The sequence below is a fragment of the Rhinolophus sinicus genome, linkage group LG10 (assembly GCF_036562045.2).
Source record: "Rhinolophus sinicus isolate RSC01 linkage group LG10, ASM3656204v1, whole genome shotgun sequence".
Taxonomy (NCBI): Eukaryota; Metazoa; Chordata; class Mammalia; order Chiroptera; family Rhinolophidae; genus Rhinolophus; species Rhinolophus sinicus.
This window is the reverse complement of record NC_133759.1, coordinates 74,807,303-74,822,684: the sequence shown is the minus strand read 5'-3', so window position 1 is coordinate 74,822,684 and position 15,382 is coordinate 74,807,303. Positions and strand designations below refer to the sequence as shown.

The following is a 15,382-nucleotide window of genomic DNA, read 5'->3' as shown; positions in this document are numbered from 1 at the left end:
GAATCATTCCTCCTTCCCCTCCCTTTGCCTAGTTAAAATCTACTTCACCTTACATGGTGACTTAATTAAAGATTGCCCCTCGCCTACCATCTTAAGTTTGTCGTTATGTTCTCTTTCTGCCATGTATTTTAGACTGACTGTATGTTCTCCAAGAGGAGAACTCTTCAGACCTCTAGTATAGTGCCTGACATGTGTTCATAGGTCAGAAAATATTTTCTGAATGAATGTATATCTTAATTTTAGCTCAAAAAAGCATTTTACCTTTACAACATGGCTTAAAATCAGGTGTAATTTTGAAAATAGATGCTGAAAGGAATTTATTGTATTTTAATCCAACAGTGTTTTTGAAAGGTGACTTCTAAAGATTTCCATTATTTTGAAGGCAGAAAATGTGCAAGCTTTTCATAAGCTGGCAATATACTTTGGTGTAATGTGACATCATTCTGGTTGAAACTTTCAAAGGGGTTCAGTTTTCCAACTGAAAACCAAATTATTTATGTTGCAACATGTCAATTCTTAAGGTTTTGTCCATGTGAATCTTGTTAGTCCTTGATGCTGTGGGAAACTATTGATTTATCAAAAAAAAACTGGAAAAGATTACAGTTCCCTGTGGTTGGGGTTTCATTGGGCACATTTATATAATTTACAGCTTTTCTTCTATAAAGGTACAGATATAAAGGTAATACTGCTCACAGCTGCACCTACTGATAAACTGGTCTATATCTCATGTGGCTGAAGACCTTCATGTTCAAGAATATACAGCTACCATTTTCTTTCATTCAAACCCCCCACAGGCACCATAGGTTTTTAGGAAAGTTACCTTCTACATTAGCATTTATCTTTTTAGTGTTTTTTTTTTTTAGCTCTAGCAGTTGATCTGTCTTATTTTAGAACACACATGTAACATAACCAAAAAACTTTTTCATGACAATACTTAATGAAAAATAGGTGATACAGATTTTTCTAATGGGAAAATGAGCCACTAATAGCTTCTAGATAGATAGTCTTACACTGATACATCTTTCTTTCACCTGATCTCAGGGTAAGTATAGCCCCTCTCACATGGTGAAAAATCAGATCTAGGTGAAGAGATTGCTAGACACGTCCACCACTGCACTTTCACCCTCCTTAAGGATGAAGTAACTCACCAGACTTAAAGGTGATAGAAAGCTATCTAACACTGATTGGTTGTTTACATAAGACCACTCTAGTAAGTGTTTAGTCCTGCTTTACTTGACCGAGTGACAGTCTCATGAATGTGACCTTAAGGAAATTGTCTTGTATTACCAAAGTTGGTACTATTTATTCTGGTGAAAATAGGTTGAGCAAAGCTCTTCCCATTTTTTTAATGGCTAAATTTTGCAAAACTTAGCCTGACTATATAATATTTATATCTCATCTCAAATGATACGTATTATCATAAGGAATAACAAATAATAGAATCTAAATATCTGTTTCAACAAAATCTGAGTTGACTAGCAATTAATATTGCTTATTACCTAAAAAGGAACCCCTGGACTTTTCAAACACGCTGGCAGCCTGCCCACCTCCTTTCCATTTTCCCCAGTGACTGTTTTTTAAATCACTCTTGGACAGCATCAGAAGTATAGTCATGTATAAAGGATGGGTATAAATTTCATAATGGTTAATGAATAAGACTGTGAAAGGCCAAGTGATAGCGAGGGACTGTGTTTATCCTTAAAATTTGTTGATATAAAAACTTGCTAATGTGAAGAAATAACAAATTTGTTTATTTATTTCCGCAGTGTTCAAAGAGTTACTTAGTAGGACTGAACAAGAGAAATCTGGTATTCCTCATATTCCCAAAATTGCTGAAAAAAAAAGTAATCGCCATTCAATCCAGGATGTACCAGGAGATATTGAACAGACGTCACAGGAAAAAGGAAATAAGAAAGTAAAAGCAAATACTGTTTCAGGTGGAAGAAACAAAATCAGGAAAATTTTGGATAAAACACGATTTAGCATTTTGCCTCCAAAACTATTTAGGTATGTAATGCCAGTCTCAGTCATGTGGATATTTTCCTATTGACTGTAAAATTTTTATTTTGGGGAGGGGAAGTTGGGTCAGTTTTGTTTTTTATACAACTAACAAATCATAAAATCTACAAGCAATCCATAAATAAGAAAGAATAAATTCTGAATGTCTTCCCATCTTTTCCATTGACATTAACACTGTTAGGTTATGTATTCTTCCATTAACCTTGTCTCGAATTTCAGAAAAGAGTGTCCATTTCATTCTATATATTTTTTTGGTATGTTTTTGGTATAATTTCAGTCCCTTGATCTACATATTGGAACACGTTAAATTTGGGGACACATTCACTGATCCTAGTTTTTTGTCTTTTAAATCATCTTGCTCTTATTGCACTGTTTAATTCCCTCTTGAATTCTAACGCTGACTTTTTAAATCAGTTTCTATTTCCAAAATGAGATGTCACCAAAACTGTGTAATCTTTCAAGATTTTAAATATAAATTAAGGTCTATAAAATATGAAATTAATCCACTGAAGTGTCATTACTGGAAATGACTCTAGTATATGTTATATCTGTATATTTTACATTATTTACTTCCTTAAGCAATCACAAAAGTTCTAATCAAATACAATACCTAGCACATAGTAGGTTGGCATAATTAATCAGTGAAAGAAAGCATATTCAAACAAAATATATTCAAAGAAAATACTTATTTGGCTTCTGATAGTTCCTGGCACTGTGCCAGGTGATAATTATAACCCTGAAAAGAGACAGTCCCTTCTTCTAAGGAATTTATATCAGGAGCCCTTTATTCTCCACACACTTATTATACATTAGGCACAATATCCAGAAATAGAAATATGGAAAGATAAGTCGAGTGAGTTTCTTGTCCTTCAAAAGTTGATTATCTACAGGGGAAGGCAGGCAATTAGTGCAGTAGAGGGTGGTAGTACAAAGGCAGGAACAAGCTTGGTAGGTTTGAGTAGACTGTGTGTGCACACCAAAAGACGAAAGGAGGGAGACAGGTTGGGGCTAGGTTATGAAGGGCTTAGAATATTATGCCAAAGATACGGACTTCGTCGTGTCAGAATAGGGAGCAGGAAGGCATGTGACGTGATAGGGTTTGTTCTTTTAGGAACACCTCTCTCGTTTGCGTGAGTAGTTGGTGTTGAAGGTGTGGCACAGTGTGGCAGTATCAGCAAGGAGACTTACTAGGAGGCAACTTAGAAATGGGCAAACATCAGCTCTCATCTTTTACATAAATATCTTAAAAGATTTCCTGATTAGAAAACATTCTTCTTGAGATATTATTTCCAGTCAGGGAAGCAGATTTGCTCTTCGTGTAATTGGGGGTCACAAAGGATTGAAACATCCTGAGCTGTGTTTTTAATGTTACTCGTTTCTAGAAAGCTTATTATTTATTCCTTTCTAAGTGACTGCTCTTCTTGAGGCGAGTGGTTTATAAAAATTGTAACTTTAAAATAGCCAAATTCTTATACTACTGTAGCAGCACAGCAGACACTCTGAGAAAAGGCTTGTTCTCACATGAGCATTGAGTAAGAAGAATATAAGAGGGGCCAGCCCACACTGAAGAGATTGGGGACAGTTTTGGATGACCACCAGTCTGCATGGAGACACTGAGGAAAGGAAAAAGAATGGAGGATCAGAAGGGGAGTTCCTCAGTAAAGTCCTGAGTTACATTTCCAGAATCCCTGGTGGGTTTGGGCTGGAATATATTTATCTCCTTTATCTCATTTTGAACAGTGACATATTTATGACATGTGTCGGTAAAAAAGAGAGAACACTGGAATTGTAACTGGCTTTAGCTTGTTTGTTAGTGTCCCATTCCAACCAGCTGTCTTCAGGTTTCAGGTAGCTGAATCAGTATGTCTTCTCCACAGCATCTCCTTTAGGAGTAGAAATTCTTCCTCTCCTTGGGTTCCTGGCAGAACATTTGGTCTTGTCCAAAATGTCCACACTTAGAAACGTCCCTGAGTTCAAATAGCCCATAACGTTTATTTATACTTTTGGTTTACAGGATTAATATATAAAACATGCTGTCGTGTTTTATTAGTCCAGTGACTTGTGGCTGTATAGCCAGTACTAACCCTTCTTGCCTCTGTAGCCTAGATAGGTTGGGGTTCAATTTTTACAGAAGATTGGGATTTGAATACCAAGGACCATTTGGCATGGGCCAAATACACTCGTGGACGTTTTTGACCAAATTTCAAGACCTTCTTGCATGGACCAGAAGTCTCCGTGGATGTTTTGGGCAGGACCAAATGTCCACTAATCCTTGGGTTCTACCCTTGGTCAGAGCAGAAGGCGTGGAACTTGAAGTGTCCAGGCCCAATCATTTGAATATTTATAGGCATTATTTGGTACCCAACAAATGAAAGCCATAGTGGAAATAGTTTTACTTAAATTCAGAATGGATTTTTTTTCTGTTTATTAATCAGTAAGCATTTATTAAGTCTTATTTTGTGCTATCAGGAAGCTGTTGGCTCTGAATACAAACATGAATAAAATGCTGCCCTTCAGGAGTTACTGTTAAGCTAGCTATCTCTTCTCAGTATGTTTGGACTAAGTAAAATGCTAATAATTTCAGCTATATAAATACCAAAAAATAGATTATTTAGTAGAAATAGTGAAGTTTTTCTACTGGAGTCTATTTTGCAGAGGGAACTGACTTGCAGAGTGGCCACTTTGCATTTTTGAGAATGCCTGTCATATTTCTTTGTACTTAATGCTTATAAATGAATTCAGACAACCCCTTTTGCTACACACACACAAAATCACTGAGACTTCCATAGAAAAATAGGCAGAGAACGTGAATCAGATGTTCTGTATCAATAATAATCGAAGATACACAATTTAAAACAGGAAACTGTTTCATTAAAAATTGCCAAAGAGAATAGTTAGGGCCAGAATTAATAACGTAAGAGATAATAAGCTGAGATTGCTGTGGGAATGTAAAACGATGCAGCCTTCTAGAAAGCATTTGGACAGTTTTTAGTAACAGCTTTAAAAATGTCCATAACTTTGATTCAGTAATTCCATTTCTAATAATAATTAAATGAAGATTTATGTACAGATGTTCTTAGGGATATTACCTATAATAAAACAAAATTGGAAATCCCCTAAATGTTCAACTACAAGGGATTGTTTAAATAAGTTGTGCTATATATACTGCAAAAAAGACTAGAAGAAAAATGTTTATTGTGGTTTTCTCTAAGGTGTGGTTTTATAGGTAATTTTTCTTTTCTTGCTTGTTTTCTGTAGCTTTTAAGTTGTTTACTTTGAATACGTTTTAATGAAAAACATTTTAATTAGTTTAATTCTACAGTTTCTGCACATCTCTTATGTGCCAGGGCTCTTTGGAAGAGACTCTTGGTTTCTGCCCTTTGCAACACTCACTTATCTAAGAGTAGGGGATGAGTTGTAGAAATACTGTCAGAGTGTCTCCATCTGTGAGAGGAATAAGGAAAGTGAATGTAAGGAAGGAATAAATAGTTGAGATAAGAACAGATAACTCAAGGAAATGTGTTTCCTTGGATTCAGTTACCTGACATAATTTTAAAATGAAGGAATGCTCCTGAAAATTCAGAGTGAAAAACAAGTTACTGATTTTGAATAACATCTGTAAATAAAGACCTAGCAATATGGCTTTTCTTGACCTGAGACTTTCACAATTCAGGAAATCTGATCTATTTTTTTAATCACTCAACATTTATTTTGTTTAATCAGATTGCCTAAGTAATATTTTTATATTATTTATTATAACGGTACCAGAAACAGACTGCCTTATTTGCTTGTCAGAAATTATATTTTCTCCCCATTTCTTGTCAGCATACATTTTTTGTTTGCTTTTGATATTGGTGTTATTTTTTATTTGCATATTGATGATATTTACTCAGTCTTTTTAGTTTCATAATATAAAACTAAAATATACTTTAAGTAAATTTAGTGTTGGGGAATTATTGAGGAATTTTTCAAAACTGTCTTGTTTCTGTTACTGCATCACCTTCTCAGGAGACTGTTTTGGTAAGAAATGGCATAACTGTTTGCAAATAGGCTTTATCAGTTCAGCTTCCAAACAAGCATGGATATTTTGCCAATTAGATACTATTTCATTCATGTCATGGCATGGGTTGTACATAACATTAGTATAATTTCATTTATACATGCTCACCTTGATTACCATGAGTTTGTAACCAGCTTTACATTATTATAACTGTACAGTGTCATATCTGTTACCTATTAAAAAGCGGAAGTAATATTAAATAAGATCAGTAAGAGAAGTAAGGATTTCAGTATTTCATGTGCTTCTCTTAGCCTGTACATTCTAACTTACTGCAGCTAATGCAGCCAATTTCTTTTAATAGAAAATTGTAACATTTTAACATTGTTAAAGTTGCTTCTACTTTGATTATTAATAGGATTGACTATTCTTTCTAACAATTTGTTTCCTTGGATTCAGTTACCGGACCCTCTGTGTCCAAAAATTGGCGGGTTTGTTTTCAAAAAACCATGAAAGATTGCTATATATATATATATATATATATATATATATATATATATATATATATATATATGTATGTATATGTGTATATATGTGTGTGTATATATATATATATATGTTTTATCCACACACACACGTTCCTACGTAATTTAAATGGTTGCCAAATTACTTAAAGCTATAAATAATAGTGTGTGTGAAATCCCCCTTCCTTTTTTATCTCTTACCTAATCTTAAAACATTTAGCTCTGATCTTTAGGAATACCCACCTAATTATAAGGAGCCAATTTAGCATAAGCACAAAATTACTTATTAAATAAGCTAATTCCTTTGCCTTATCTGTCAGATCAGACTGTCTTCTCTCCCCAGGAAAGCATTTCCTATTTCTATAGTGCCTTTAAGTGTTGTACCCCCCCTCTGCCCATCTCTGTTTTTCAATATGAAGTGCTTAAAATCCTTTCTAGGTTTATACCATTTTATTTTAATTTTGGTAAAAATACTTCACTAATATTAAAAATAGTAATCCTATTTTCCTCTGTGCCAAAATGTTCACCTACATTACCTAATTTAATCTTAACAGTGGTCCTGGGGGGATAGATAGCATTATTCACATTTTTAGATGAGGAAAGCATGGCCCCGAAATAAAGAAATTTCCCTGAGGTCACACAGCTAATAACAACCCAGGTCTGTCTGACATAGCTTGCTCTTGAAACACTTACCTTTGCTCTCTTCCATGTCTTCATGCTTTTTTCTGACTCCTCTGCTCTCTCTCTTGTCTGGCTCCCTCTTGTCTGGCTATTAGCAGACCTTTAGCTGTTTATTTAACTATCCTCTACACTTCATCTTGCATATTTTCCTAATCTGCCTAAGTCCTATTTTTCACTCCTAACATATTCTAGATGTATCGCATATCACTCATTTTTAAGACAGACTTTAATCCATTCCATGATAATCCGTAAGTATTCTGTTCTACCTCTGTTTGTATATGGTATGTAGTAAGTACTGGATAGAATGCTCCATTGAATAACATTTAGATGGGAATTAAGATTAACCTAAAGCATTGATTTTAATGTAAACATAACCCTTAGAAATAGTGCTAATGTGGTTTTGATGCTGATGGGAGGTTTTTTTCCCCCCATTGCTATTCTGTGAATGTTTAGGACTGTTTTGCTTTTCCTATGTTTCATAGGACTTTTGGGGTTATCTAAAAGTTACGTGACAGTTAAGTTTTTTTGTTTTTATTTTTTCTCTTAGATGGGTTTAGAGTTGCCTGTGTAACACTTTTAACTATTTTAAAGGAAAAATATTTTATTGGCTTATATATGGCCATTTAATTGATACTTGTTTTTGAAACCTTTAAAGGGAATTAACTTTAGATGACTTGCTTTCTAACTCTGGTTTTGATGTTATCATCTAGGAAATAGCCAAATAACTAGACTTGAGAGCTCACACAAGAAATCATGTGCCCTTAGAATAAGCTTTAGAGACTATCAGATTCTCTTTCTTCCATTTTTGTTTCTGGTCCTCCTTTTCCTAATATTTATCACGTTTTCATTGTTTGTTGCTATTCTCTGTACCATCATCTTCCTGTTACCTTTTCTCTACAGTTGATGGTTTGTGCATTCTCAGATTGCTCACGTTTAGAGACCTGTCTTATTTTGTCACTTGAACCTGGCCCCATTGTTTTCTACAACCTGCCATATTTTGGTTTGGGTTTAGACCCAACTCCATCCTTTGCCTAGAAGGTAGCAGAGCTTTTCTGTTGAGAGAGAGAACCTTGCGGTGATATTGGCTGTGCATCGTTGGATACGTGCATCACTGTCCACTGAAACTGCCTGATCTCAAGGGCTCCCTAAACATCCAGGTCCAATTTCTCTGCCAAACCCAGCAAAAACTAAATATGACTATTTCTCCGTGATGTAGTAGAATTACTTAAATGTACAAGTTAAGTTTTATTTGAGTATAATTATTAAAAAACATTTATTGCCATTATCATTATTACAGTTTCCCCTTTTTAAGAAAAATTGCTATGTTTTAATTTTTTAAATCACCACTTTGAATTCTGTTATGCCTTAGTGCTCAGAGAACAAAAGTGTTTCCTATTAAGAACCCTCAAGTACTTTAAAGTAATATCTGGCATTCTTTTGAAGTGATGGAGGCCTGAGCCAATCACAAGATGACAGCATTGTGGGAACAAGGCACTGTAGACATAGTTTGGCTATCATGCCGATTCCTGGGACACTGTCATCCAGCAGCCCGGATCTCCTGCAGCCTACCACCAGCATGTTGGATTTTTCTAATCCTTCAGGTGATTTGTTTGTGATTTTTACTGTTTTTCTGTTTGCTTGTTTGTTTTTATGTATGTAGCCATTTTGGTACCCAGTGGACAAGTAGATGATTAGGCATGTGCGACAGATACTAAATTTTCTTGCTGCTCTCTTTTCTAACCTCTAGATTATGACTTAATGTAAAAAGCTAAAGAGAAGATTGTCTTTGTCTACACTGGAGTGCTACTTCCTCCAGTATGAAATAGAAGTACACAGAAAAGAGATTGCATTTAGGTGTCTTTTGGTAACCCCATTCTGAGCAGTGGAATGAGAGCAGAGCTACTTCTTGGTCAAGAAACATGTTATCCAGGGTGTGGAAAAGAATTTAAGGCAGATTGTTCAAATCTAAGTGGCGTCACTTATCTTCCTCTGTGATGTATAGAAATGGGTTAGTAATTTTCTAGCAACACTAATATTCCCCCCAACACCTGAAGCTAAAGTTGTTTTTTGTCATGTATTAATTAAAATACTATAACATCTTTTTCAAAGGTGTTCAAACTTTCAGTGTCAGACATGAAGTTAATTTTTCTGCATCTATTGATACAGAGAGGCAGTAATTGTCATTTAACACTATAATCTAAAATTTCATTATAAGGAAGAAGCATACTGACTTTGAAGAATTATTCATATACCCATCACTTGAAAAGATTTTAGCTGGCTTTCAATAGAAGACACAGTTAAAAACTGAAATATGTAATTGGGTCCAAGGAGAAGAGGGAAAAAATACCTCCACAAAGGTCGGTGTAGTTGTGGTTCAGCTTCAGTTTTGATGCTGACATTCCTAGCAGCTCTAGTGTAAAGAGGGAAGAAAATTACATAAATTTCAGTATTAGAAAGGAGGAAATAGAAGTGTAGTAGTAAAATTTATGTTTTAATACAGCAATGTAAATATAAAAATTGTAGGACATAACATAAAAACAGGTTAGTGAAAGTCGTTCTACACACTGTTTCTTCGTGTTTATTTCACTTGTCTCTTAACCACTGGAGAGAATACTAAACCCATTAATCTGTCCTTGACACACCCTACTCTCTAGGTGACCTCCAGTGTTTTTTCTAGAACAAAAATTTTAATGAATTGTTAGCTTAGAGATTTCTAGTGATTTCTGTATTAGTCAAGGTTCAGTCATGACATAGAAACCACTCTAGATATTTGATCAGAAGTTAACATAAGGAATTGTTACCAAGATATAAAGGAAACTATTTACCTGAAAGGGTGGAAAATAGCAGGCAGGAAGGTATTACAGAGGTTTAGGAGGACTGACTACAAATTGGATGCAGCTTCTGGTACATGAAAGAAATGCCACCACCAGGGTGAAGATGTGTTGCTGGGGTGATACAGGAACAAAAGCCCACAAAGCAGCAAGTCTCTTCCTCTAACCTTGCAGTTGGCCCCTGGTGCCCCTTTGTGGCAGAACCTAAGAGAGAGCCAGTTGGCAAAGAAGAAATGTGGTTTGCAGAATCGCAGGCCATCATGACAGGCAGGGTGGGTTTGGAGCCTAAAAACAACTTAATAACTGTTGGGGTCCAATTTTCACAGTATGATTATAAACCTGTTTTCTAGTTAGAGAACGTCAGTCTGCAAAGCTTAGTATGCAGCCTGTGTCTGCAGCAATATAAATGAACACATATAAAACACGTATTTAACTTACAAATTTTATTTTTAATCCCCCAAATGTGCAAATTTATGGAAGGCCTTTTATGGTGCTACTTATATTTATGTTAAATAAAATATTCATTACCAGTTAATTTTAAATTCAGCTCTTTATATACAACAGCACTGAATTTTAGATCAGCTGTGTACATCACATACATGTTGCAGTCCATGTGTGTCATCAACCGAGTTAGATTAACTTTCATTAGTGTTGATCTCAGCTATGTGCTGTTGCATGTTTAAAGTTCTTATTGTAATAGAAAATAGGTACAAAGCTACAAAACTGTTGAATAGTTTGCTTTTGATTGCTGACTTTTTTATGGTTTTGCTTTGTTTTTGCTGCCTACAGCTGTTGGTTTTTACTGTAAGTATCTTGAAGGCCTCTGGTTTCTATTACTTATGTTTGTATGTAGTATTTTATTTTTTAAAAGTCAAATGATAAAGAAGTGAATGAAGTAGGAGACAGAACTTTTCTATCCACTTAAAAGGTTGCCAATGTAAACTGGCATGTATTCTTTTAGTCATTTTCTTTGAATATATATGTTTTTGTACTCATAGCATCATGCTATACTATGAAAAGTTTTTTGGAATTTTTGACCTGATATAAGATGAGGCATCAAAGAAGTCAGTGTGTGTCTAAAAGGATTTTGAAACTTCAGATTTTTTTTCCGAGTCTGCATATGGAACTTTTACTTAATAGCTTTACTTTTACTTTTTTATTTAATAGCACAAACTGTTAAAAAAAATATATTCTTTAATATTTAGTAAACTTCATATTCTTTCTACGTTGCAAGTCTGAGTTATTTTAACTGATTTTTAATTATAAAGAAGCATATAATTACAGTTTTTAAAAAATCAAACTGCAGAGAAAGGATAGAATATCAAAGTCTTCACTCCCCAGAATTAACAATGGTTCATTTACTTGTATATCCTTCCAGAAATTTTAGTGCACATAAACTGTGTGTATCATTCCTTTCTCCCCAAATGATACGCTATAGTTTTCTTCCACTTAGCCCATTTCACTTAGCAATATACCTTGAATATTTTTCTGTATCAGGATGTATCATTCTACCAAAATATTTTAAACAGCTGGTATTCCATTTAACCAGTCTTCTTTTAGTGGACATTTTACAGTGTTGCCTAAACCTCCGTGTTTACATATCTTTACGTATTTTATGTTTCCATTATTATGTTTTGAATTCTGTTAAAAACCTGTGGAAATTTGTTTTTTCTCTTGTTATATAAGAAACTATGAAATATTATTTATTTTGCCTCTTGGCTTGCAAACATAAAATATTTATTATCTGGTTGTTCTTAATAAGATAGGGTTGCCAATCTTTGATCATGTATACCATTGTACCACCACCGTGTTTTCTTTGTGGTACTTTTCACTCTGTGGATTATATTACTTACTTGATCGTTATCTGTCTTTCCTTAAACCACCACTTCCTTGAATGCAGCAGATCCCTGAGAACAGAGGTTTTGTTCATCTCATTTATTACTGTAAATTCATCACTTGAACACTGTTGACACAAAGAGACACTCTATAAATATTTGTTCAGCAATTAACAATTTAAAGCAGAATGAAGAGTCTTTCGGTTGTTTTTGGTTTTTCATGGTCATTTTAAATACATAAAAAGTTCTCTCATTTGTAGTGTAACCTCAGCATCAATACATGCGTCCTTCACATATCTCGTTTTTAAATTTTACTCATGCAAGATTATAGTTAACATTCCAGAAATTTTGCCTTTGGGTTGAAAGTCCAGCTATCTACCATGTTTCCCCAAAAATAAGACCTAGCCGGACAATCAGCTCTAATGCATCTTTTGGAGCAAAAATTAATACGTGTAAGACCCGGTCTTATATTAATTTTTGCTCCAAAAGACACATTAGAGCTGATTGTCCAGCTAGGTCTTATTTTCGGGGAAGCATGATAAGAATCTTTTTCTTGAACTCATTTACCTAGTGTATAAGAATTTCATTAATGAAACAGGAATCATAAAACTAACCAGTGCAGTACTCCTCAAAGATTCTTTTTAAATGTCTGTTTTGCCCTTCCAGGATGATAATTTTATGTGTATTCTAGCTTTGTGCCTAAAATTTGAACTGATTAGATCATTTTCTTCCTGCTTCAACTTTATTCTAACCTCCTATTTACCATTCACCCGATTAATTAATATTTGTAAAGAGTATATATATATATATATATATATATATATATATATATATATATATTATACATGTAACAATTCTGAAATAGGAAAAGAGGTTTACACTGACACTGATACTAGTGCAGATAATTTTTTTCTCTGTCTCTCAAATGTTTTCCAAGGTGGCGTTTTTATTACCTTGGCAAATTCATCAGGGTTTGGGTTATGGAATGCCTTTTGGATAACCTCATTTGTGGGTCTGTCCTAGGTGCCCATTTATGATGCCTGAATCCCTCTTGTGTGACTATATGACAGTTGTCCGTCGCATGGGGAAAAATGACTTTACTAGAGTCTGATTTTTTTTTAACCCTGTTAGCAAAATATACAACTTTGTGTTCCTTCTCGGAAGATGGTACAGTATGTTAGCAGCAAGACAATAGAAAGTGAAATGTGTGCCTATCATTAATTAAGGGTTTGGATAATTAAAAATATTTAAAATGACATCAAAATGTTTAGAAAAGAATTGTGGCTTCCAGATTGTATGTGTAGTACGACCCTAATTTTTATCTTTTTCTTTGTGTTTTTCTATGAGCATGTTAGTGTTTTGTCATCTGAAAAGGTAGATACACTTATTTATCAATAAAGGCAGCAGTGATTTCTGTCAACCTCCTGAAACAGAAATGTGTATTTCACTGTTTAGAGGGATCATTGTGTTTCAGATTGCTTTTTGAAGAGAGTAATTTTCTTGAAAATAACAACACATTTTTATATTTATATAGATATTCCTGATCAAGTTATAAGAGTTTTCAAAGCTGATCAACAAAGTTGCTACATTATCATCAGTAAAGACACTACAGCTAAAGAAGTTGTTTGTCATGCTGTTCATGAATTTGGTTTGACTGGCGCATCCGACACATATTCTCTCTGTGAAGTTTCTGTTACTCCTGAGGGTGTCATAAAACAGAGAAGACTTCCGGACCAATTCTCCAAATTAGCTGATAGAATTCAACTTAATGGAAGGTGAACATGCTTATTAGTGAATGTACTTATTTCTAGATGTGCTTTTCCCCCCCTTTCTTCCGCCAACCCGCTCCACTCTGTTAGATGTGTTTTTGAAGATTCCTTGTTCAAATGGATATTTTAAGTAGAAACATCGTGTGAGGGCCCCTGAGTTTTCTCTAAAATTAAAGTAGGATTTCTCTTTTTTCAGCTTTTCTTATCCTCATTAGGGCTACCCAAAAGTCGGAAAAGGAATGGGAAGACAACTTGGTAAAATACTTTATCCCTCTGGCTAAAATAAGGTCTCAGAACCACTGATGTAGTCCAATTCCTGTTTTTTTTATAGAGGAGGAAACTAAATGATACGTATCTTTACATGTATCTGAGTGTATATGTATTAATTTATCAATTTGTTTTTAATATGACCAATATGTACTTTGGGCAGAATAATCCATAATTTTCACAACTCTTTCTAAGTAGTTTTCTTTTTATGAATATGCGTGAAATTTTTTTTTAATTTTTAAAAATGTGCTCTGAAAATTATTTGATCCACTAAAATGTTGGTGCAGTAGTACATTTGTTCTCTCCTCTAGTGGTTTTCTCATAGAATAATGTAATCTTTTAGTGAGCTTAGATTCACGTGTGGAATGAGATCTTAGAAACCTTAAAACGACTGTCCGTCATGGTTGCTGTTAACAGAGAGAGGGTTAACTCTGCTTTGCTGACTGTACGTAGTGGTTAAGAGCATGAGACCTTGGAGCCAGACTGCCCAAGTTCTAATCCTAGCTGTGGCTGTGTGACCTTGGACAAGTTATTTAGTTTCTCTGTGCCTGAATTTCCTCATAACTAGAATTGGGATATTAGTAATAGAACATCCCTCATAGGAATGTTAAAAGAATTAGATGAGTTAATAAACATAGCATACTCTATACATATTAGGTATAATTTTATTATCTATAGTATAATGAGTCTCAACACTGTAATTTGTGGTATTCTTTCAGGCATGTGAGCAGTATAAAGGCAGAAGAAAAAGAGGTATATTTCCTTAACCGTAGAAAGTAGATGGACACAAATTTAGACTTAGATAAGTTATAATTAGAAAAGAATGAAGTAAGTTACATGTGGTATATACTATGTTACCTCTTTTCCCTGGCACCGGCTCTATACAAGATACAAGTGCCATAGAATTGTTGATCTGAAAGGAAGAAAGGAAAACGGTCTTTTTTATGGTTGCTGATCAAGGCCATTTGCTGGAATGAGGTTTTGTCTTTAACAAAGGAGAAATCATTAGTGGGAGCGTATCCCCTCTCTTAGGGGTTTTATTCCTCTTCTCTTGGAAATTTAGAAATAAAGAAGGAAATGAGCACAGCAGCAACTTCTGAATAGAGATATAAACAGTCTGGGTTCAGGTGTTTATTCATGCTGCCCCTGAACACATACTTACATAGTCCCCCACCCCCACCCCACCCACGTGTATCAGATGCCCTCAGCCCTCATCCTCAAGAGTGTACACACTATTGTTCACACAGCGTGAGTGGTTTCATAAAGTGACTGCGTTCAGAGCGTGATCAGCGTTGCTTTTACTCTTTAACATAATGGATAACAACTGGCACAATAACAGAACAACTTCTTTAAAGTTTTCTCATTTAAAATGTTAATTTTCCATTTCACCAGTAAGTGAATAGTCTGCTAACATTTTGGCAAAGAGTTCTTAACAGTATAATGATATTTTGACAATAAT

At 34.6% G+C, this 15,382-nt stretch overlaps 1 protein-coding gene across 12 annotated transcripts in view; it reads left to right on the top strand.

Annotated features, from left to right (window-relative positions):
- Positions 1-15,382, top strand: part of RAPGEF6 (Rap guanine nucleotide exchange factor 6) — a 183,025-nt gene that overhangs the window by 128,162 nt on the left and 39,481 nt on the right. For 8 of the 12 annotated variants that reach the window (XM_074313473.1, XM_074313474.1, XM_019756031.2 and 5 more), the window contains 4 exons: positions 1,767-2,007; positions 8,665-8,822; positions 10,842-10,856; positions 13,422-13,662. In XM_074313473.1, the coding sequence (XP_074169574.1) occupies positions 1,767-2,007; positions 8,665-8,822; positions 10,842-10,856; positions 13,422-13,662 (655 nt within the window). The remainder of the gene's footprint in view (positions 1-1,766; positions 2,008-8,664; positions 8,823-10,841; positions 10,857-13,421; positions 13,663-15,382) is intronic. The other 4 variants (XM_019756032.2, XM_019756037.2, XM_019756030.2 and 1 more) reach the window with 1 other exon arrangement.